Here is a 22500-nt window from a genome sequence, read left to right as displayed (position 1 = left end):
TAGGTCACATAGGGCCTTCATAGGTCACATAGGGGCTTCATAGGTCACAGAGGGCCTTCATAGGTCACAGAGGGCCTTCATAGGTCACAGAGGGGCTTCATAGGTCACAGAGAGCCTTCATAGGTCACAGAGGGGCTTCATAGGTCACATAGGGGCTTCATAGGTCACAGAGGGCCTTCATAGGTCACAGAGGGCCTTCATAGGTCACAGAGGGGCTTCATAGGTCACAGAGGGCCTTCATAGGTAACAGAGGGGCTTCATAGGTCACAGAGGGCCTTCATAGGTCACAGAGGGCCTTCATAGGTCAAAGAGGGCCTTCATAGGTCACAGTCAAGGGGCTACATAGGTCACAGAGTCAAGGGGCTTCATAGGTCACAGAGGGGCTTCATAGGTCACAGAGGGCCTTCATAGGTCACAGAGGGCCTTCATAGGTCACAGAGGGGCTTCATAGGTCACAGAGGGCCTTCATAGGTCACAGAGGGCCTTCATAGGTCAAAGAGGGCCTTCATAGGTCACAGAGTCAAGGGGCTTCATAGGTCACAGAGGGCCTTCATAGGTCACAGAGGGCCTTCATAGGTCACATAGGGCCTTCATAGGTCACAGAGGGCCTTCATAGCTCACAGAGGGCCTTCATAGGTCACAGTGGGCCTTCATAGGTCACAGAGGGCCTTCATAGGTCACAGAGGGCCTTCATAGGTCACAGAGGGCCTTCATAGGTCACAGAGGGCCTTCATAGGTCACAGAGGGCCTTCATAGGTCACAGAGGGCCTTCATAGGTCACAGAGGGCCTTCATAGGTCACATAGGGCCTCAGGTCACAGAGGCCTTCATAGGTCACAGAGGGCCTTCATAGGTCACAGAGGGCCTTCATAGGTCACAGAGGGCCTTCATAGGTCACAGAGGGCCTTCATAGGTCACAGAGGGCCTTCATAGCTCACAGAGGGCCTTCATAGGTCACAGTGGGCCTTCATAGGTCACAGAGGGCCTTCATAGGTCACAGAGGGCCTTCATAGGTCAAAGAGGGCCTTCATAGGTCACAGAGTCAAGGGCTTCATAGGTCACAGAGGGCTTCATAGGTCACAGGGGCTTCATAGGTCACAGAGGGCCTTCATAGGTCACAGAGGGCCTTCATAGGTCACAGAGGGCCTTCATAGGTCACAGAGGGCCTTCATAGGTCACAGAGGGCCTTCATAGGTCATAGAGGGCCTTCATAGGTCACAGAGGCTTCATAGGTCACAGAGGGCCTTCATAGGTCACAGAGGGCCTTCATAGGTCACAGAGGGCCTTCATAGGTCACAGAGGGCCTTCATAGGTCACAGAGGGCCTTCATAGGTCACAGAGGGCCTTCATAGGTCACAGAGGGCTTCATAGGTCATAGGGGCCTTCATAGGTCACAGAGGGGCTTCATAGGTCACATATGGGCTTCATAGGTCACAGAGGGCCTTCATAGGTCACAGAGGGCCTTCATAGGTCACAGAGGGGCTTCATAGGTCACAGAGGGCCTTCATAGGTCACAGAGGGCCTTCATAGGTCACAGAGGGCCTTCATAGGTCACAGAGGGCCTTCATAGGTCACAGAGGGCCTTCATAGGTCACAGAGGGCCTTCATAGGTCACAGAGGGCCTTCATAGGTCACAGAGGGGCTTCATAGGTCACAGAGGGCCTTCATAGGTCACAGAGGGCCTTCATAGGTCACAGAGGGCCTTCATAGGTCACAGAGGGCCTTCATAGGTCACAGAGGGCCTTCATAGGTCACAGTCAAGGGGCTTCATAGGTCACAGAGGGCCTTCATAGGTCACAGAGGGCCTTCATAGGTCACAGTCAAGGGGCTTCATAGGTCACAGAGGGCCTTCATAGGTAACAGAGGGGCTTCATAGGTCACAGAGGGCCTTCATAGGTCACAGAGGGCCTTCATAGGTCACAGAGGGCCTTCATAGGTCACAGAGGGCCTTCATAGGTCAAAGAGGGCCTTCATAGGTCACAGTCAAGGGGCTTCATAGGTCACAGAGGGCCTTCATAGGTCACAGAGGGCCTTCATAGGTCACAGAGGGCCTTCATAGGTCACAGAGGGCCTTCATAGGTCACAGAGGGGCTTCATAGGTCACAGAGGGCCTTCATAGGTCACAGAGGGCCTTCATAGGTCACAGAGGGCCTTCATAGGTCACATAGGGCCTTCATAGGTCACAGAGGGCCTTCATAGCTCACAGAGGGCCTTCATAGGTCACAGTGGGCTTCATAGGTCACAGAGGGCCTTCATAGGTCACAGAGGGCCTTCATAGGTCACAGAGGGGCTTCATAGGTCACAGAGGGCCTTCATAGGTCACAGAGGGCCTTCATAGGTCACAGAGGGCCTTCATAGGTCTGAGGGCCTTCATAGGTCACAGAGGGCCTTCATAGGTCACAGAGGGCTACATAGGTCACAGAGTCAAGGGGCTTCATAGGTCACAGAGGGCCTTCATAGGTCACAGAGGGGCTTCATAGGTCACAGAGGGCCTTCATAGGTCACAGAGGGCCTTCATAGGTCACAGAGGGCCTTCATAGGTCACAGAGGGCCTTCATAGGTCACAGAGGGCCTTCATAGGTCACAGAGGGCCTTCATAGGTCACAGAGGGCCTTCATAGGTCACAGAGGGCCTTCATAGGTCACAGAGGGCCTTCATAGGTCACAGAGGGGCTTCATAGGTCACAGAGGGCCTTCATAGGTCACAGAGGGGCTTCATAGGTCACAGAGGGCCTTCATAGGTCACAGAGGGCCTTCATAGGTCACAGAGGGCCTTCATAGGTCACAGAGGGCCTTCATAGGTCACAGAGGGCCTTCATAGGTCACAGAGGGCCTTCATAGGTCACAGAGGGCCTTCATAGGTCACAGGGCCTTCATAGGTCACAGAGGGCCTTCATAGGTCACAGAGAGGGCCTTCATAGGTCACAGAGGGCCTTCATAGGTCACAGAGGGCCTTCATAGGTCACAGAGGGCCTTCATAGCTCACAGAGGGCCTTCATAGGTCACAGTGGGCCTTCATAGGTCACAGAGGGGCTTCATAGGTCACAGAGGGCCTTCATAGGTCACAGAGGGCCTTCATAGGTCACAGAGGGCCTTCATAGGTCACAGAGGGCCTTCATAGGTCACAGTCAAGGGGCTACATAGGTCACAGAGTCAAGGGGCTTCATAGGTCACAGAGGGCCTTCATAGGTCACAGAGGGCCTTCATAGGTCACAGAGGGCCTTCATAGGTCACAGAGGGCTTCATAGGTCACAGAGGGCCTTCATAGGTCACAGAGGGCTTCATAGGTCACAGAGGGCCTTCATAGGTCACAGAGGGCCTTCATAGGTCACAGAGGGCCTTCATAGGTCTGAGGGCCTTCATAGGTCACAGTGGGCCTTCATAGGTCACAGAGGGGCTTCATAGGTCACAGAGGGCCTTCATAGGTCACAGAGGGCCTTCATAGGTCACAGAGGGCCTTCATAGGTCACAGAGGGCCTTCATAGGTCACAGTCAAGGGGCTTCATAGGTCACAGAGGGCCTTCATAGGTCACAGAGGGGCTTCATAGGTCACAGAGGGCCTTCATAGGTCACAGTCAAGGGGCTTCATAGGTCACAGTGGGCCTTCATAGGAAGCATAACAAGGACATTAGATGCCATGGGGGTAGGACTCGTGGAGGGTTTATAGGAATAATACAAGATGAATAAATGTTGTGCAAAGACTCGACCAGATGAGAACCAGCTCGTGTGGAACACACGTCACCATCGCGTGTGTCGTTGTCATGGTGAGATCGGTCCTTCATCTCTATTGTGTCGTCACATTGGGTTCAGATCTCAGTAAAACATCCACACACAAAGCACCCATCAACATGGATACCACCCTCAGGCCGTGAGCTCCTCTCCCTCAGGAGTCCTGGGCCAGCGACCTGAACCAGGTCAGAGAGCTGATGACCACCTTCATCGACGACACCATGAGGAAGACCAACGACCCCGAGTTCACCGTCAGCGAGGTACAGGTCCCACAGATACCTCCAGAACTGATCAGGCCAGTTAGACAATGTACAATGAGTTAATAACTTAGAGTATAGTGTCCATGTATGTACAATGAGTTAATAACTTAGAGTATAGTGTCCATATATGTACAATGAGTGAATAACTTAGATTATACTGTCCATGTATGTACAATTAGTTAATAACTTAGATTATAGTGTCCATGTATGTACAATACATTAATAATGTAGATTATCGGCATCATGTCCATATATGGTAAGGATATGTAAAGTAAGTTAATAATTTTAAATGATCTGGGTCATGTCCATATATGGACAATAAACCCATACAATAAGTCCATGTATGGACAATAAGCCCATACTGTGTTTATGGTGTCAGGCTGAACAGTATTCATGTTTATTCATGTAACACTGAGCTGACATCACAGCAGGCTAAATAGTTATTTGTAATAATGCACTTCACTGATAAACATGTTGTGTAAATACAATGTTGTTGTTGTTGTTTTCCTAGTTGAAGTGGCGTCATGACTAAAAGGAATGCCCCTCATGATGAAACCTTTCTGCTCCTCTAGTTCCTCAGCTTCCTCTTCTCCAAGGAGAACTCTGTGTGGGATGAGAAGTTCTCGGAGGTGGTCCAGCTGGACATGAACAACCCTCTGTCCCACTACTGGATCAGCTCCTCACACAACACGTCAGTACCACCATGAGCACGAGCGCGTCCTAGACCCGTCCCTCGGCATGAAGGAGCTGCAGTGAAGCGCCCAAACGTACACACACATCCACACACGTGATGGCGGAGGACGCCACGCCGCACACCCGGACGTGAACTTACGCTCACGGACCGATGGCCACGCCTCCTGGAGCCATTTGGGGTTCACCCTCCAGCTCCTTACGTTCATGGACCATAACTTCTGTTCTCATAGTGGATGGATTATAGCTCATACACGACCTATTAACCTCACCGATGGTTTACTAAATGTTGCCGATGGCTCATTGGAGAGTGAAACGTGCCTTTATTTTGAAGGGCACCCAAGTGTAAAAAGAGTTGAACATTAGTTTGGAGGACCTTTGTCGTGTCTACGGTTAGCTGGATGGGTTTCGAGACAAACGTATAACAACAATAATCTGCATGCAGTTGAGTTTCAAAATGTGTCTTTTAACAAACTGAAGATCTAAAACAAATATTATTGATATGAGTTGCATTATGGGAAATGCAGAGTTTTAAATACTGGGCCTTCATTCATTGATCCAGTAGTGTTTTATTTAGTTTTCGTAACCTGGCAACCCAAACACTCTTCTCATTAATGGTTTACAGCCGATCCATAAATCCTCCAGCCAATTGTTTATTAACATGAATAAGTTACACATTATGGACATTTTATTTTGAAAAGTGGAACCAGATACATCGCGAAGAAAACAGGACCAAAGCATACAACACATGACCTTTTCATCTTGTGAAAGAAATCCATTGAATGGTGCCGTCTCCTGTGGGCCCTTCCTCAGGTACCTGACCGGGGACCAGCTGCGCAGCGAGTCGTCCACCGAGGCGTACGCGCGCTGCCTGCGTCTGGGCTGCCGCTGCGTGGAACGTCAGTAGGATCCACCGGATGTGTTCAGTTCCTTCCATTAGCAGGAGTTACGTTATCATAAGTAATGCTTCATCTTGTGTCACCTGCTCTGTGTGGTGCTGTCCAGTGGACTGCTGGGAAGGACCCGGGGAGCCGATCATCTACCACGGCTGGACCAGGACCACCAAGATCAAGTTTGAGGACGTGGTGAAAGCCATCAACGAGCACGCCTTCGTCACGTCGGAGTAAGAATCACCAAAAACACTGTCACTGACTTCTGACTCAAACACACACACACACAAAGTGAAGGATACTCAAGTTGACGTCAACTACGCAACTCAACTCTGAGAGTAAAAAGCCAATACATGTGTGAAAATGTCAAAAAACAAAGTGAAACCTAATTCCGTGTTCACACGAGCTGAGCACCAACGATGGTCAAAAGCATTTTTTTAGTAATGTTATGTATTTATTGACATTTGGGTATTTAGTTGGTTGCTAACTGCCACAAACCTCTCGCTGCATCTGAAGCGTACACTGTCCCTTTCAGGATGTTTAGCAGGTTAACTTAGCGTGTGAACACACAAATGGCAGCTATCAGTGGACTTCATGTAAAACAACATTAGTTCAATTAAATAGGATAGATAACGGTTTATAAAATGTAGTTTCATGAGTTCTTCTTTAAAATAATTACTAAATAAACCATTTACTCACTAAATTAATTTTCATTTACTTGGAGATTTTACATACATTGTGTTACTCACCTCATTTATATTATTTTAATATTATTTAATGTCATTAAATTCCATGAAGGTGTTGTTTAAGAATTCACCAGTGCAAGGATGAGTGGTTTCAACATGTAGTTAGTGGCCAATGAAAAGGTCATTATGACTCATTTAGACCATTGGTTGCTAAATTATTTCAGTCAAATTCCTTTTAACCATCCAGTCCCGTTGGCGTCATGCGTCAATAAACTAAACCTTCCTCGCAGAAAGAAAAGAGATGCAACATAATTCAGAACAATTCTGTGGTAGAGGGATTGCCTCCACAGGGCTCTCAACATGGCGGTGGCTAGCCAATGGGGATCTCACACGGGTCAGCTAACTAGTGGGGCTCTCACACAACGGGTCAGCTAACTAGTGGGGCTCTCACACAACGGGTCAGCTAACTAGTGGGGCTCTCACACAACGGGTCAGCTAACTAGTGGGGCTCTCACATAACGGGTCAGCTAACTAGTGGGGCTCTCACACAACGGGTCAGCTAACTAGCGGGGCTCTCACAACGGGTCAGCTAACTAGTGGGGCTCTCACACAACGGGTCAGCTAACTAGTGGGGCTCTCACACAACGGGTCAGCTAACTAGTGGGGCTCTCACACAACGGGTCAGCTAACTAGTGGGGCTCTCACATAACGGGTCAGCTAACTAGTGGGGCTCTCACAACGGGTCAGCTAACTAGCGGGGCTCTCTCACAGGTCAGCTAACTAGTGGGGCTCTCACATAACGGGTCAGCTAACTAGTGGGGCTCTCACATAACGGGTCAGCTAACTAGTGGGGCTCTCACATAACGGGTCAGCTAACTAGTGGGGCTCTCACACGGGTCAGCTAACTAGTGGGGCTCTCACATAACGGGTCAGCTAACTAGTGGGGCTCTCACACAACGGGTCAGCTAACTAGCGGGGCTCTCACACAACGGGTCAGCTAACTAGTGGGGCTCTCACAACGGGTCAGCTAACTAGTGGGGCTCTCACACAACGGGTCAGCTAACTAGTGGGGCTCTCACACAACGGGTCAGCTAACTAGTGGGGCTCTCACACAACGGGTCAGCTAACTAGTGGGGCTCTCACACAACAGGTCAGCTAACTAGTGGGGCTCTCACACAACGGGTCAGCTAACTAGTGGGGCTCTCACATAACGGGTCAGCTAACTAGTGGGGCTCTCACATAACGGGTCAGCTAACTAGTGGGGCTCTCACACAACGGGTCAGCTAACTAGTGGGGCTCTCACATAACGGGTCAGCTAACTAGTGGGGCTCAGCTAACTAGTGGGGCTCTCACACAACGGGTCAGCTCAGCTAACTAGTGGGGCTCTCACAACGGGTCAGCTAACTAGTGGGCTCTCACACAACGGGTCAGCTAACTAGTGGGGCTCTCACACAACGGGTCAGCTAACTAGCGGGGCTCTCACACAACGGGTCAGCTAACTAGTGGGGCTCTCTCACACAGGTCAGCTAACTAGTGGGGCTCTCACACAACGGGTCAGCTAACTAGTGGGGCTCTCACACACGGGTCAGCTAACTAGTGGGGCTCTCACACAACGGGTCAGCTAACTAGTGGGGCTCTCACACAACGGGTCAGCTAACTAGTGGGGCTCTCACACACGGGTCAGCTAACTAGTGGGGCTCTCACGCACGGGTCAGCTAACTAGTGGGGCTCTCACACAACGGGTCAGCTAACTAGTGGGGCTCTCACACACGGGTCAGCTAACTAGTGGGGCTCTCACACACGGGTCAGCTAACTAGTGGGGCTCTCACACAACGGGTCAGCTAACTAGTGGGGCTCTCACACACGGGTCAGCTAACTAGTGGGGCTCTCACACAACGGGTCAGCTAACTAGTGGGGCTCTCACACACAGGTCAGCTAACTAGTGGGGCTCTCACACAACGGGTCAGCTAACTAGTGGGGCTCTCACACAACGGGTCAGCTAACTAGTGGGGCTCTCACACAACGGGTCAGCTAACTAGTGGGGCTCTCACACAACGGGTCAGCTAACTAGTGGGGCTCTCACAACGGGTCAGCTAACTAGTGGGGCTCTCACACAACGGGTCAGCTAACTAGTGGGGCTCTCACACAGGTCAGCTAACTAGTGGGGCTCTCACACAACGGGTCAGCTAACTAGTGGGGCTCTCACACAACGGGTCAGCTAACTAGTGGGGCTCTCACACAACAGGTCAGCTAACTAGTGGGGCTCTCACACAACGGGTCAGCTAACTAGTGGGGCTCTCACACACGGGTCAGCTAACTAGTCGGGCTCTCACACAACGGGTCAGCTAACTAGTGGGGCTCTCACACAACGGGTCAGCTAACTAGTGGGGCTCTCACACAACAGGTCAGCTAACTAGTGTGGCTCTCACACAACGGGTCAGCTAACTAGTGGGGCTCTCACACAACGGGTCAGCTAACTAGTGGGGCTCTCACACAACAGGTCAGCTAACTAGTGGATCTCTCACACAACGGGTCAGCTAACTAGTGGGGCTCTCACACAACGGGTCAGCTAACTAGTGGGGCTCTCACACAACGGGTCAGCTAACTAGTGGGGCTCTCACACAACGGGTCAGCTAACTAGTGGGGCTCTCACAACGGGTCAGCTAACTAGTGGGGCTCTCACACAACGGGTCAGCTAACTAGTGGGGCTCTCACACAACGGGTCAGCTAACTAGTGGGGCTCTCACACAACGGGTCAGCTAACTAGTGGGGCTCTCACACAACAGGTCAGCTAACTAGTGGGGCTCTCACACAACGGGTCAGCTAACTAGTGGGGCTCTCACAACGGGTCAGCTAACTAGTGGGGCTCTCACACAACGGGTCAGCTAACTAGTGGGGCTCTCACACAACGGGTCAGCTAACTAGTGGGGCTCTCACACAACGGGTCAGCTAACTAGTGGGGCTCTCACACAACGGGTCAGCTAACTAGTGGGGCTCTCACACAACGGGTCAGCTAACTAGTGGGGCTCTCACACAACGGGTCAGCTAACTAGTGGGGCTCTCACACAACGGGTCAGCTAACTAGTGGGGCTCTCACACAACGGGTCAGCTAACTAGTGGGGCTCTCACAAGCAGGTCAGCTAACTAGTGGGGCTCTCACAACGGGTCAGCTAACTAGTGGGGCTCTCACACAACGGGTCAGCTAACTAGTGGGGCTCTCACAACGGGTCAGCTAACTAGTAGCGGTCTCACACAACGGGTCAGCTAACTAGTGGGGCTCTCACAACGGGTCAGCTAACTAGTGGGCCTCTCACACAACGGGTCAGCTAACTAGTGGGGCTCTCACAACGGGTCAGCTAACTAGTGGCTCTCACAACGGGTCAGCTAACTAGTGGGGCTCTCACACAACGGGTCAGCTAACTAGTGGGGCTCTCACACAACGGGTCAGCTAACTAGTGGGGCTCTCACACAACGGGTCAGCTAACTAGTGGGGCTCTCACACAACGGGTCAGCTAACTAGTGGGGCTCTCACACAACGGGTCAGCTAACTAGTGGGGCTCTCACACAACGGGTCAGCTAACTAGTGGGGCTCTCACACAACGGGTCAGCTAACTAGTGGGGCTCTCACACAACGGGTCAGCTAACTAGTGGGGCTCTCACACAACGGGTCAGCTAACTAGTGGGGCTCTCACACAACGGGTCAGCTAACTAGTGGGGCTCTCACACAACGGGTCAGCTAACTAGCGGGGCTCTCTCATAACGGGTCAGCTAACTAGTGGGGCTCTCACACAACGGGTCAGCTAACTAGTGGGGCTCTCACACAACGGGTCAGCTAACTAGTGGGGCTCTCACACAACGGGTCAGCTAACTAGTGGGGCTCTCACACAACGGGTCAGCTAACTAGTGGGGCTCTCACACAACGGGTCAGCTAACTAGTGGGGCTCTCACACAACGGGTCAGCTAACTAGTGGGGCTCTCACACAACGGGTCAGCTAACTAGTGGGGCTCTCACACAACGGGTCAGCTAACTAGTGGGGCTCTCACAACGGGTCAGCTAACTAGTGGGGCTCTCATATAACAGGTCAGCTAACTAGTGGGGCTCTCACACAACGGGTCAGCTAACTAGTGGGGCTCTCACACAACGGGTCAGCTAACTAGTGGGGCTCTCACACACGGGTCAGCTAACTAGTGGGGCTCTCACACAACGGGTCAGCTAACTAGTGGGGCTCTCACACAACGGGTCAGCTAACTAGTGGGGCTCTCACACAACGGGTCAGCTAACTAGTGGGGCTCTCACACAACGGGTCAGCTAACTAGTGGGGCTCTCACACAACGGGTCAGCTAACTAGTGGGGCTCTCACACAACGGGTCAGCTAACTAGTGGGGCTCTCACACAACGGGTCAGCTAACTAGTGGGGCTCTCACACAACGGGTCAGCTAACTAGTGGGGCTCTCACACAACGGGTCAGCTAACTAGTGGGGCTCTCACACAACGGGTCAGCTAACTAGTGGGGCTCTCACACAACGGGTCAGCTAACTAGTGGGGCTCTCACACAACGGGTCAGCTAACTAGTGGGGCTCTCACACACGGGTCAGCTAACTAGTGGGGCTCTCACACAACGGGTCAGCTAACTAGTGGGGCTATCTCATAACGGGTCAGCTAACTAGTGGGGCTCTCACACAACGGGTCAGCTAACTAGTGGGGCTCTCACACAACGGGTCAGCTAACTAGTGGGGCTCTCACACAACGGGTCAGCTAACTAGTGGGGCTCTCACACAACGGGTCAGCTAACTAGTGGGGCTCTCACACAACGGGTCAGCTAACTAGTGGGGCTCTCACACAACGGGTCAGCTAACTAGTGGGGCTCTCACAACGGGTCAGCTAACTAGTGGGGCTCTCACACAACGGGTCAGCTAACTAGTGGGCTCTCACACAACGGGTCAGCTAACTAGTGGGGCTCTCACACAACGGGTCAGCTAACTAGTGGGGCTCTCACACAACGGGTCAGCTAACTAGTGGGGCTCACACAACGGGTCAGCTAACTAGTGGGGCTCTCACACAATGGGTCAGCTAACTAGTGGGGCTCACACAACGGGTCAGCTAACTAGTGGGGCTCTCACACAACGGGTCAGCTAACTAGTGGGGCTCTCACACAACAGGTCAGCTAACTAGTGGATCTCTCACACAACGGGTCAGCTAACTAGTGGGGCTCTCACATAACGGGTCAGCTAACTAGTGGGGCTCTCACACAACGGGTCAGCTAACTAGTGGGGCTCTCACATAACGGGTCAGCTAACTAGTGGGGCTCTCACACAACGGGTCAGCTAACTAGTGGGGCTCTCTCACACAGGTCAGCTAACTAGTGGGGCTCTCACACAATGGGTCAGCTAACTAGTGGGGCTCTCACACACGGGTCAGCTAACTAGTGGGGCTCTCACGCACGGGTCAGCTAACTAGTGGGGCTCTCACACAACGGGTCAGCTAACTAGTGGGGCTCTCACACAACGGGTCAGCTAACTAGTGGGGCTCTCTCACACAGGTCAGCTAACTAGTGGGGCTCTCACACGGTCAGCTAACCAGTGGGCTCTCACAAACGGGTCAGCTAACTAGTGGGGCTCTCACACAGGTCAGCTAACTAGTGGGCTCTCACACAACGGGTCAGCTAACTAGTGGGGCTCTCACACACGGGTCAGCTAACTAGTGGGCTCTCACACACGGGTCAGCTAACTAGGGGCTCTCACAACGGGTCAGCTAACTAGTGGGCTCTCACAACGGGTCAGCTAACTAGTGGGGCTCTCACAACGGGTCAGCTAACTAGTGGGGCTCTCACACACACAATGGGTCAGCTAACTAGTGGGGCTCTCACACGGGTCAGCTAACTAGTGGGGCTCTCACACGGGGCTCTCACACAACGGGTCAGCTAACTAGTGGGGCTCTCACACAATGGGTCAGCTAACTAGTGGGGCTCTCACACGCGGGTCAGCTCGCCAGTGGGGCTCTCACACGCGGGTCAGCTCGCCAGTGGCTCATTCTCTGCTGAAGCCACCGTTCGTCCCCTGTAGCTGTAGTCAAGCTCATGGTTGCTTCCTGATGGATGTCTCGGCATCTCTTGGTGTTCATCTCCCTGGTCTCTCTCTCTCTCTCTCAGGTTCCCCGTGATCCTGTCCATCGAGGAGCACTGCTCCCTGGAGCAGCAGCGTCAGATGGCTCGCATCTTCAGAGACGTGCTGGGAGACAAGCTGCTCACGGAGCCCGTGGAGCAGATGGCGGAGCAGCTGCCGTCCCCCACGCAGCTCAAGGGCAAGATCATCCTCAAGGTGCCGCCGCCGCGGTCTGAATGTGCACGGCGGGAGCTCTTTGCTGTCCCCGCCAATGACCGCGCTCTCCTCGTTCCCCGTGTGCAGCACAAGAAGCTCAGTGTGGAGGGAGGAGGGATGACCAGAAACTTCAGGAAGGGGCAGAAACAGGGAGACCTGGAGATCTGGGACCCTGTGGACCAGGTACTGAAGGTCACGTGGGTTTGGAGGCTTCCTGACACAAGGAGGACGGCTGTCGAGCTGACCGTCAAACCTCCATCACTTTGATCCTGTTCACATGTTGTGTTTTTATCTGATGTTTTAGAGCCACTTCCTGTATGTTTCAGTGCTCCATTCACACGTGGACATAAACCATCACTGACACGACCTCATTATTCAAGGGAAATTACAAGCTTTCAATATTCTGTTTCCTTGTTCGTCATTTCCTTGTTGACGGTGGAGAAACGTTTGTGTTCAGACTTCGGTGAGTAATCTCAGAGTTAAAGTTTAACGTGGGAACATTTGTCTTCCTCAGCGGTGGAACAAGCACTACTGTGTGATCTCTGATGACAAGCTGTACTACGCAGAGGAGTACGAGGAAGAGGAGGAAGATCTGGGGAAGGTAACAAAGAGTTTACCACTTTAACTTCTCATCGTCAGGTACATTTTAATGCAGTGGCTGTAGAATAGTGACATTGTTGGTGCTCAGATATATCAGCTTCGCTTTTTCATGAGGCCGGGTTAAAGGGACCCTGACGAACGACTGGGTCACGAGTAGCCCTGTGGAGCTCCCACAATGTGTGTGTGTGTCACTGGTAATGCACCAAGAAATGCAGTATTTACTGATTCAACCATGCACAACGTTTACAACTGCTTTTCAAATGGTTTATGGGTACCCACAATGCATTTTGCTAAGAAATGTTAACATGACTTTAAGGGGTACTCGCTGATTCTGAATCATAAGAGTCAGAAAGATGTTGGCCAGTGTTTGTTTGTGTCAGAGTTGCTCTCCTCTTCCTCAGTACCAGGACCTGCACTGTTCTGAGCCGTGGTTCCACGGCCGCCTGAAGGAAGGCCGGGTGACGGCCGAGCGGCTGATCCACGACTACTGTGTGGAGACCGGGGGCCGAGACGGCACCTTCCTGGTCCGACCCAGTGACCCCTTCACCCTCTCCTTCTGGTACCACGTCCAGTACCTTCGTCTCAACCGCACACTTATGGACGGTGTTGTTGTTGTTTGTAACTGTGTATAATATATTTCCGTGTATGGTGTGTATCTCTGTGTGTACTTCAGGCGCAACGGGAGAGTCCAGCATTGTCGCATCCGCTCGGTTGCAGAGGGGCCGCTCACGTACTTCTACCTGACGCCCAACCTGCACTTCCCCAGCGTGTACTCCCTGATCCAGCACTACCGGGAAAACCCGCTGCGCTGCCAGGACTTTGAGCTGCGCCTCACGGACGCCGTGCCGCAGCCAGACCCGCACCTGCAGGAGGGGTGGGTCAGAGTCCTCACCTGGGGGCACACGCGGAAATATAATCAGCAAATCAGCAAACGACTAACTGTTATACTGTGGTGTTATTTAAAAAAAAAAAAATTTAAACACAAATGTGTATATATATATATATACATGTGTGTGTGTGTGTATGTATACATATATATAAATATATGTATATATTTATATACGTATATGTATATACTGTATACAAGTATATATGTATCTATATTAGTGCTGTGAAAAATAACGCGTTAACTCAGTTAATTAAATTACAGGTTTAACTAGTTTTTTTTTTAAACGCATTTAACGCATGCGCAGAATGAGCTTCCAATCCGTCTGTTGTTGGTCGTCTCTCCAGCAGCGTGTCATTCTGTCTCTAGTGTCGCGTTAACACGACTCAGAGCTCCGTCTCGCGCGCCGCAGAGCTCCGATGCCGGCGTGTGCGCGCACATCGGGACAGAAAAAAGTCACTTGCACCCCCCCCCCCCCCGTCAACAACTCTTCTCTCGGCTCGCGGCAGAGCTCCGATGCTGGCGCGCGCACTGGTGAGCAATGCAGGGCTCTCAAGTGTCACGCATTGAGCGAGACTCACGCATTTCGGTCTTAACTCACGCACTCCCGCCACACATCGTATTTCTCACGCTGAAAAAAACTCTCGGCTCTTTGATGTTTTAATGCAGGGGTGCTCAATATGTCGATCGCGGTCGCCGCAGAGCTTCGATGCCGGCGCGCGCATCGCTCTGTCGCGCGAGCCGAGAATTGTTGATGGGGGGGTAGACGAAAATTACAGGGTGACTGGTGGAGATTTCCCCCTGTTATAATAGAAGGGGAAACACTGGAGTTGATAAGCGTGTCTTCTTGTCTGATCAATACGCAACTGTGAGGTGCGCCAATGGACCGAGCGGCCAGCTGCTGATCACTCACTCAACGGATAGACGGTGCACCGAAGACCCATTTTGACCCAGGAAAAACCCTGAATGTATATTTGGGATTAATCATGATTAATCCACAGAAACCTGTGATTAACCTGAATAAAAATTTTAATAGTTTCACAGCCCTAATCTATATATAATATACAGAAGAACAGTGACTCTTTCCCCTCTTTCTTTTCAATCCATTTGAAAATGCTTCTTGTACGTCGCACACACAGACAGACAGACCACATGTAACAATGCTTGCGTGTGCGTGTGCGTGTGTGTGTGTGTGTGTGTGTGTGTGTGTAGGTGGTTCTACAGTAACCTGAGCAGAGGCCAGGCCGAGGACTACCTGCTCCGGATCCCCAGAGACGGAGCGTTCCTCATCCGAGAGAGAGAAGGAGAGCCGGACTCCTACGCCATCACCTTCAGGTGCTACCACACTTCTGTGCGTGTGGGTGTGTGCGTGTGTTTGTATTAATTGTCTCTCTCATCCAGAGGTGACGGTAAGGTCAAACACTGTCGCATCCAGAAGGAGGGCCCCATGTACCTGCTGGGCACCACCACAGAGTTCGAGAGCCTCGTGGACCTGGTCCACTACTTCAGGAAGAAGCCCCTGTACCGCAAGATCAAGCTCCGGTACCCCGTCACCCCCCAGCTGGTGGACCACTTCAGCACCGTGAGTCACAGAGGGATCGGGACCAGAGACAATCCAGACCCGAGACTATAGAGACCCGAGACAAAAAAGACCCGAGACACTCGAGACCCGAGACTATAGAGACCCGAGACAAAAAAGACCCGAGACACTCGAGACTATAGAGACCCGAGACAAAAAAGACTCGAGACCCGAGACTATAGAGACCCGAGACAAAAAAGACCCGAGACCCGAGACTAGAGGCCCGAGACAAAATAGACCCGAGACCATCGAGACCCGAGACCATCAGAGACCCGAGACCATCGAGACCCGAGACAAAATAGACCCGAAACCATCGAGACCATCGACCACCGAGACCCGAGACTATAGAGACCCGAGACAAAAAAGACCATCGAGACCCGAGACCATCGAGACCCGAGACCACCGAGACCACCGAGACTTGATGGAAACATAGATTGAATGGCCGTCTTTGAGATGAGTTGTATTAGAGTTGCCACTGAAGCGTCCTCTGCTCCTGGACATTCAAACTCAGTGGGATATTCCTAAACTCAGTCACATCTCATCTGCACCGACCGGTTCCTGAAGGTGTGTTGTGCTCCTGCAGGAGAAAGACTGCGCCTCCCTGTACGAGGTGAAGACCTACGTGGAACCCAACGAGATCGAGCCCTCACTGGTGTGTATTCACACACACCTCTACACACCTCTACACTAGCAGGCCTGTGCGGTGATGAAGACGGTCACGGTTGGTGTGCGTTTGCCTCCCTCAGCCTCAAAACACCGTGAGGGCCAGCTACAGGTACCAGGCCAAAAACCCTGACGAGCACAGCTTCAGCAAAGGAGCGTTGATACACAACGTCTCAAAGGAGAGCAATGGGTGGTGAGTTCAGGGACCGCGGTGATATCTGAGGAAGGGGTCGCCTCCTTCTGCATGGCCACAGACAGAACACACTGTCCACGTTGTCCTCCTCCAGGTGGAAGGGCGACTACGGGGGGAAGCTGCAGCTGTTCTTCCCAGCCAACTATGTGGAGGAAGTGTCCAACAACACCAAGCCGGACATCAGAGGACAGGTGAGCATGAGACCGCTGTAGAGTCAACCGGCTCTCAGCGACCGACGGATGAGTAATCAAGTGGTTGTGATGTTAAAGCAGGACATGGAGGACAACCCGCTAGGTGAGCTGTGCAAGGGTGTGGTGGACATCTCCAAGTGCAACATCCAGAACTGTGAGTTCCTTAAGTTTCTAATGCTAGTTTCCATGTTTCCTCCCCGATGTTTGCGGACTGTTTTTAATTTGTGATATTGGCCGATATGAAATAAACTGAATTGAATTTACTGAATGAATCAAGAGAGATGTAGACTCATTTTCTATAGACTTATATACAACCAGAGGTGTCGCCCCCTGGTGACAAGGTGAGAGAATGCAGGTTATAAGAAACTTCCGCATTGGATTCACATGGAGAACCAAAGTTTGCCGCCTCATTCATTTTGAAAATATTTAACATTCAGGCGTTGTTTTTTAGTCAAAAACGATCAAGAAAAACTCCCAAAAAATAGAAAAAGAAATTCCAGGGGTAAAAGAGACGAGAACCCTTCAGGAGAGAACAGAGGATGATCCCTCTCCAGGATGGACAGAACAATAGACGTCATGTGACCAGATGATCAATAGATGTCATGTGACCAGATGAACAATAGATGTCATGTGACCAGATGAACAATAGATGTCATGCGACCAGATGAACAATAGATGTCATGTGACCAGATGAACAATAGATGTCATGTGACCAGATGAACAATAGATGTCATGTGACCAGATGAACAATAGATGTCATGTGACTAGATGAACAATAGATGTCATGTGACCAGATGATCAATAGATGTCATGTGACCAGATGAACAATAGATGTCATGTGACCAGGTGAACAATAGATGTCATGTGACCAGATGAACAATAGATGTGATGTGACCAGATGAACACTAGACGTCATGTGACCAGATGAACACTAGACGTCATGTGACCAGATGATCAATAGATGTCATGTGACCAGATGAACAATAGATGTCATGTGACCAGATGAACAATAGATGTGATGTGACCAGATGAACAATAGATGTCATGTGACCAAATGAACAATAGATGTCATGTGACCAGGTGAACAAAAGATGTCATGTGACCAGATGAACAATAGATGTGATGTGACCAGATGAACAATAGATGTCATGTGACCAGATGAACAATAGATGTCATGTGACCAGATGAACAATAGATGTCATGTGACCAGATGAACAATAGATGTCATGTGACTAGATGAACAATAGATGTCATGAGACCAGATGAACAATAGATGTCATGTGACCAGATGAACAATAGATGTCATGTGACTAGATGAACAATAGATGTCATGTGACCAGATGAACACTAGATGTCATGTGACCAGATGAACAATAGATGTCATGTGACCAGATGAACAATAGATGTCATGTGACCAGATGAACACTAGACGTCATGTGACTAGATGAACAATAGATGTCATGAGACCAGATGAACAATAGATGTCATGTGACCAGATGAACAATAGATGTCATGTGACCAGATGAACAATAGATGTCATGTGACCAGATGAACACTAGACGTCATGTGACCAGATGAACACTAGACGTCACGTGACCAGATGAACACTAGACGTCACGTGACCAGATGAACACTAGACGTCACGTGACCAGATGAACACTAGACGTCATGTGACCAGATGAACAATAGATGTCATGTGACCAGATGAACAATAGATGTCATGTGACCAGATGAACAATAGATGTCATGTGACCACGTGAACAATAGATGTCATGTGACCAGATGAACACTAGACGTCATGTGACCAGATGAACACTAGACGTCATGTGACCAGATGAACACTAGACGTCACGTGACCAGATGAACACTAGACGTCATGTGACCAGATGAACAATAGATGTCATGTGACCAGATGAACAATAGATGTCATGTGACCAGATGAACACTAGACGTCACGTGACCAGATGAACACTAGACGTCACGTGACTAGATGAACACTAGACGTCACGTGACCAGATGAACACTAGACGTCACGTGACCAGATGAACACTAGACGTCACGTGACCAGATGAACAATAGATGTCACGTGACTAGATGAACACTAGACGTCACGTGACCAGATGAACAATAGATGTCACGTGACCAGATGAACACTAGACGTCACGTGACCAGATGAACACTAGACGTCACGTGACCAGATGAACACTAGACGTCACGTGACCAGATGAACACTAGACGTCACGTGACCAGATGAACACTAGACGTCACGTGACCAGATGAACACTAGACGTCACGTGACCAGATGAACACTAGACGTCACGTGACCAGATGAACACTAGACGTCACGTGACCAGATGAACACTAGACGTCACGTGACCAGATGAACACTAGACGTCACGTGACCAGATGAACACTAGACGTCACGTGACCAGATGAACACTAGACGTCACGTGACCAGATGAACACTAGACGTCACGTGACCAGATGAACACTAGACGTCACGTGACCAGATGAACACTAGACGTCACGTGACCAGATGAACACTAGACGTCACGTGACCAGATGAACACTAGACGTCACGTGACCAGATGAACACTGGCGCGTGACCAGATGAACACTAGGCGTCACGTGACCAGATGAACACTAGACGTCATGTGACCAGATGAACACTAGACGTCACGTGACCAGATGAACACTAGACGTCACGTGACCAGATGAACACTAGACGTCATGTGACCAGATGAACACTAGACGTCACGTGACCAGACAGTGCCTCCATGTGTAACACGTGCTCCCCTCCCCCTGCAGTGAGGAGCGGTAAGAACAGGAGGCCTCATGTGTTGACCCTGCAGGACACGGAGCAGGAGAGCCTGCAGTTCGACCTGGCGGCCTCCTCCCTGGAGGAGCTGTTTGAGTGGTACCAGGTGGGCTGGGACATCAGCCAGAGAGCCGTGAGCAAGCAGTACAACCGGGAGCAGGAGGTGAGCGGCCATGATGGGCTTCAGAGGCCACGCCCCTCCACGCCTCCATCCGCCGTGACGCGGCTCAGACCGCATGTCGTCACACGCGCTGTGCAACCGCCATGTGGGCTCTCAAACAGGAAGTGGCTGTTTCTGTTCTGTCCAATCACAGATCAGACAGCAGGAGGAAGTGGAGAAGAAGGCAGAGGTTGCCATGGAGATGTCGGACCTGGTGGTCTACTGTCAGCCACGCAGCAAGGAGAAGGACCGCTTTGGTACACACACACTACACACACTACACACACACTACACACACTACACACACACTACACACAATACACACACTGAACACACACTACACGCACTGAACACACAATACACACACTGAACACACAATACACACAAAACACACAATACACACACTGAACACACACTACACACACACACACAAAACACACACTGAACACACATACACACACACACAATACACACTGAACACACACTAACACACACTGAACACACTGAACACACAACACACACACACACACTGAACACAATACACTACACACACTGAATACACACTGAACACACACACTGAACACACAAACACACACACATTACACACACACACACACTACACACACACTACACACACACACACACTACACACACTATACACACACTATATACACACACACACTACACACACACACTATACACACACTATACACACTACACACACTACACACTACACACACTCAGGACACACATACACATACACACTTGAACACACACAATACACACACTGAACACACACTACACACACTACACACACAAAACACACAATACACACACTACACAATACACACACTGAACACACAATACACACACTACACACACTACACACATGAACACACTAACATACACTGAACACAATACACACACAATACACACAATATACACACTAATACACACACTGAACACAATACACACACTGAACACACACTACACACACTATACACACACACTGAACACACAATACACACACTGAACACACACTACACACACTGAACACACACTATACACACACTGAACACACAATACACACTGAACAACACACTGAACACACTACACACACTGAACACACACTATACACACACTGAACACACACTATACACACACTGAACACACAATACACACACTGAACACACACTACACACACTGAACACACACTGAACACACACTACACACTGAACACACACTACACACACACACTGAACACACTGTACACACACTGAACACACACAACACACACTGAACACACAATACATACACTGAACACACACTATACGCACACTGAACACACAATACACACACTGAACACACACTGAACACACACTATACACACACTGAACACACAATACACACACTGAACACACACTACACACTGAACACACACTACACACACTGAACACACAATACACACACTGAACACACAATACACACACTGAACACACAATACACACACTGAACACACTACACACAATACACACACTGAACACACAATACACACACTGAACACACACTATACGCACACTGAACACACACAACACACACTGAACACACACAACACACACTGAACACACAATACACACACTGAACACACACTGAACACACACAACACACACTGAACACACAATACACACACTGAACACACAATACACACACTGAACACACTGAACACACACTACACACACTGAACACACACTATACACACACTGAACACACACTACACACACTGAACACACACTACACACACTGAACACACAATACACACACTGAACACACACTATGAACACACACTGAACACACACTATAGTGTGTTCAATGTGTGTATACACACACTGAACACACACACAACACACACTGAACACACACTACACACACTGAACACACACTTCTATAACACACACACACATGTTGTGTCTTTAACCCATCAACACGTCCTTAACAACATGTCCACCACAGCGTCTCCTGTTGCCATGACAACATGTCTCATACCCTGATGTACTCACGGGCTCGGCCCGGTGTCCTGGTGCTACCAACTGAACCTGGTCCTGGTCTTGATTCTGATCCTGGTCCTGGTCTTGATCCTGGGCCTGGTCCTGATCTTGATCTTGATTCTGGTCCTGATCTTGATCTTGATTCTGGTCCTGGTCCTGATCTTGATTCTGATCCTGGTCTTGATCCTGGGCCTGGTCCTGATCTTGATTCTGATCCTGATCCTGGTCCTGATCTTGATTCTGGTCCTGGTCCTGATCTTGATTCTGATCCTGGTCCTGATCCTGATCCTGATCTTGATCCTGGTCCTGATCCTGATCTTGATTCTGGTCCTGATCCTGGTCCTGATCTTGATTCTGGTCCTGATCTTGATCCTGGTCCTGATCCTGATCTTGATTCTGATCCTGGTCCTGGTCTTGATTCTGATCCTGGTCCTGGTCCTGATCTTGATCCTGGTCCTGATTCTGATCCTGGTCCTGATCTTGATTCTGATCCTGGTCCTGGTCCTGGTCTTGATTCTGGTCCTGATCTTGATTCTGATCCTGGGCCTGGTCCTGATCTTGATTCTGATCCTGATCTTGATCCTGGTCCTGATCTTGATCTTGATTCTGGTCCTGATCTTGATTCTGATCCTGGTCTTGATTCTGGTCCTGAACTTGGTCCTGTTCCTGGTCCTGGTCTTGATTCTGATCCTGGTCCTGATCCTCCTCTCTTGGCCTCCGCAGACAGCTACAGCTACAAGGAGATCCGCTCCTTCGTGGAGAACAAGATGCCAGGGAAGAGCCGCACCAAGGAC

At 50.4% G+C, this 22500-nt stretch overlaps 1 protein-coding gene across 1 annotated transcript in view; it reads left to right on the top strand.

Annotated features, from left to right (window-relative positions):
* Nucleotides 1-22500, top strand: part of plcg2 (phospholipase C, gamma 2) — a 67406-nt gene that overhangs the window by 39122 nt on the left and 5784 nt on the right. Inside the window, exons 10-27 of the mRNA XM_056417349.1 lie at nucleotides 3886-3987; nucleotides 4560-4678; nucleotides 5491-5576; nucleotides 5683-5800; nucleotides 12403-12571; nucleotides 12659-12754; nucleotides 13086-13172; nucleotides 13573-13730; nucleotides 13845-14045; nucleotides 15270-15392; nucleotides 15459-15639; nucleotides 16220-16288; nucleotides 16383-16492; nucleotides 16587-16683; nucleotides 16765-16837; nucleotides 19492-19664; nucleotides 19816-19918; nucleotides 22430-22500. The exon at nucleotides 22430-22500 is cut by the window's right edge and continues 133 nt beyond it. Coding sequence (XP_056273324.1) covers nucleotides 3886-3987; nucleotides 4560-4678; nucleotides 5491-5576; nucleotides 5683-5800; nucleotides 12403-12571; nucleotides 12659-12754; nucleotides 13086-13172; nucleotides 13573-13730; nucleotides 13845-14045; nucleotides 15270-15392; nucleotides 15459-15639; nucleotides 16220-16288; nucleotides 16383-16492; nucleotides 16587-16683; nucleotides 16765-16837; nucleotides 19492-19664; nucleotides 19816-19918; nucleotides 22430-22500 — 2136 coding nt within the window. The remainder of the gene's footprint in view (nucleotides 1-3885; nucleotides 3988-4559; nucleotides 4679-5490; nucleotides 5577-5682; nucleotides 5801-12402; nucleotides 12572-12658; nucleotides 12755-13085; nucleotides 13173-13572; nucleotides 13731-13844; nucleotides 14046-15269; nucleotides 15393-15458; nucleotides 15640-16219; nucleotides 16289-16382; nucleotides 16493-16586; nucleotides 16684-16764; nucleotides 16838-19491; nucleotides 19665-19815; nucleotides 19919-22429) is intronic.

The sequence above is a fragment of the Pseudoliparis swirei genome, chromosome 6 (assembly GCF_029220125.1).
Source record: "Pseudoliparis swirei isolate HS2019 ecotype Mariana Trench chromosome 6, NWPU_hadal_v1, whole genome shotgun sequence".
Classification (NCBI taxonomy): Eukaryota; Metazoa; Chordata; class Actinopteri; order Perciformes; family Liparidae; genus Pseudoliparis; species Pseudoliparis swirei.
The sequence above is the reverse complement of the archived record's forward strand: the minus strand, read 5'-3'. Positions and strand labels throughout refer to the sequence as shown.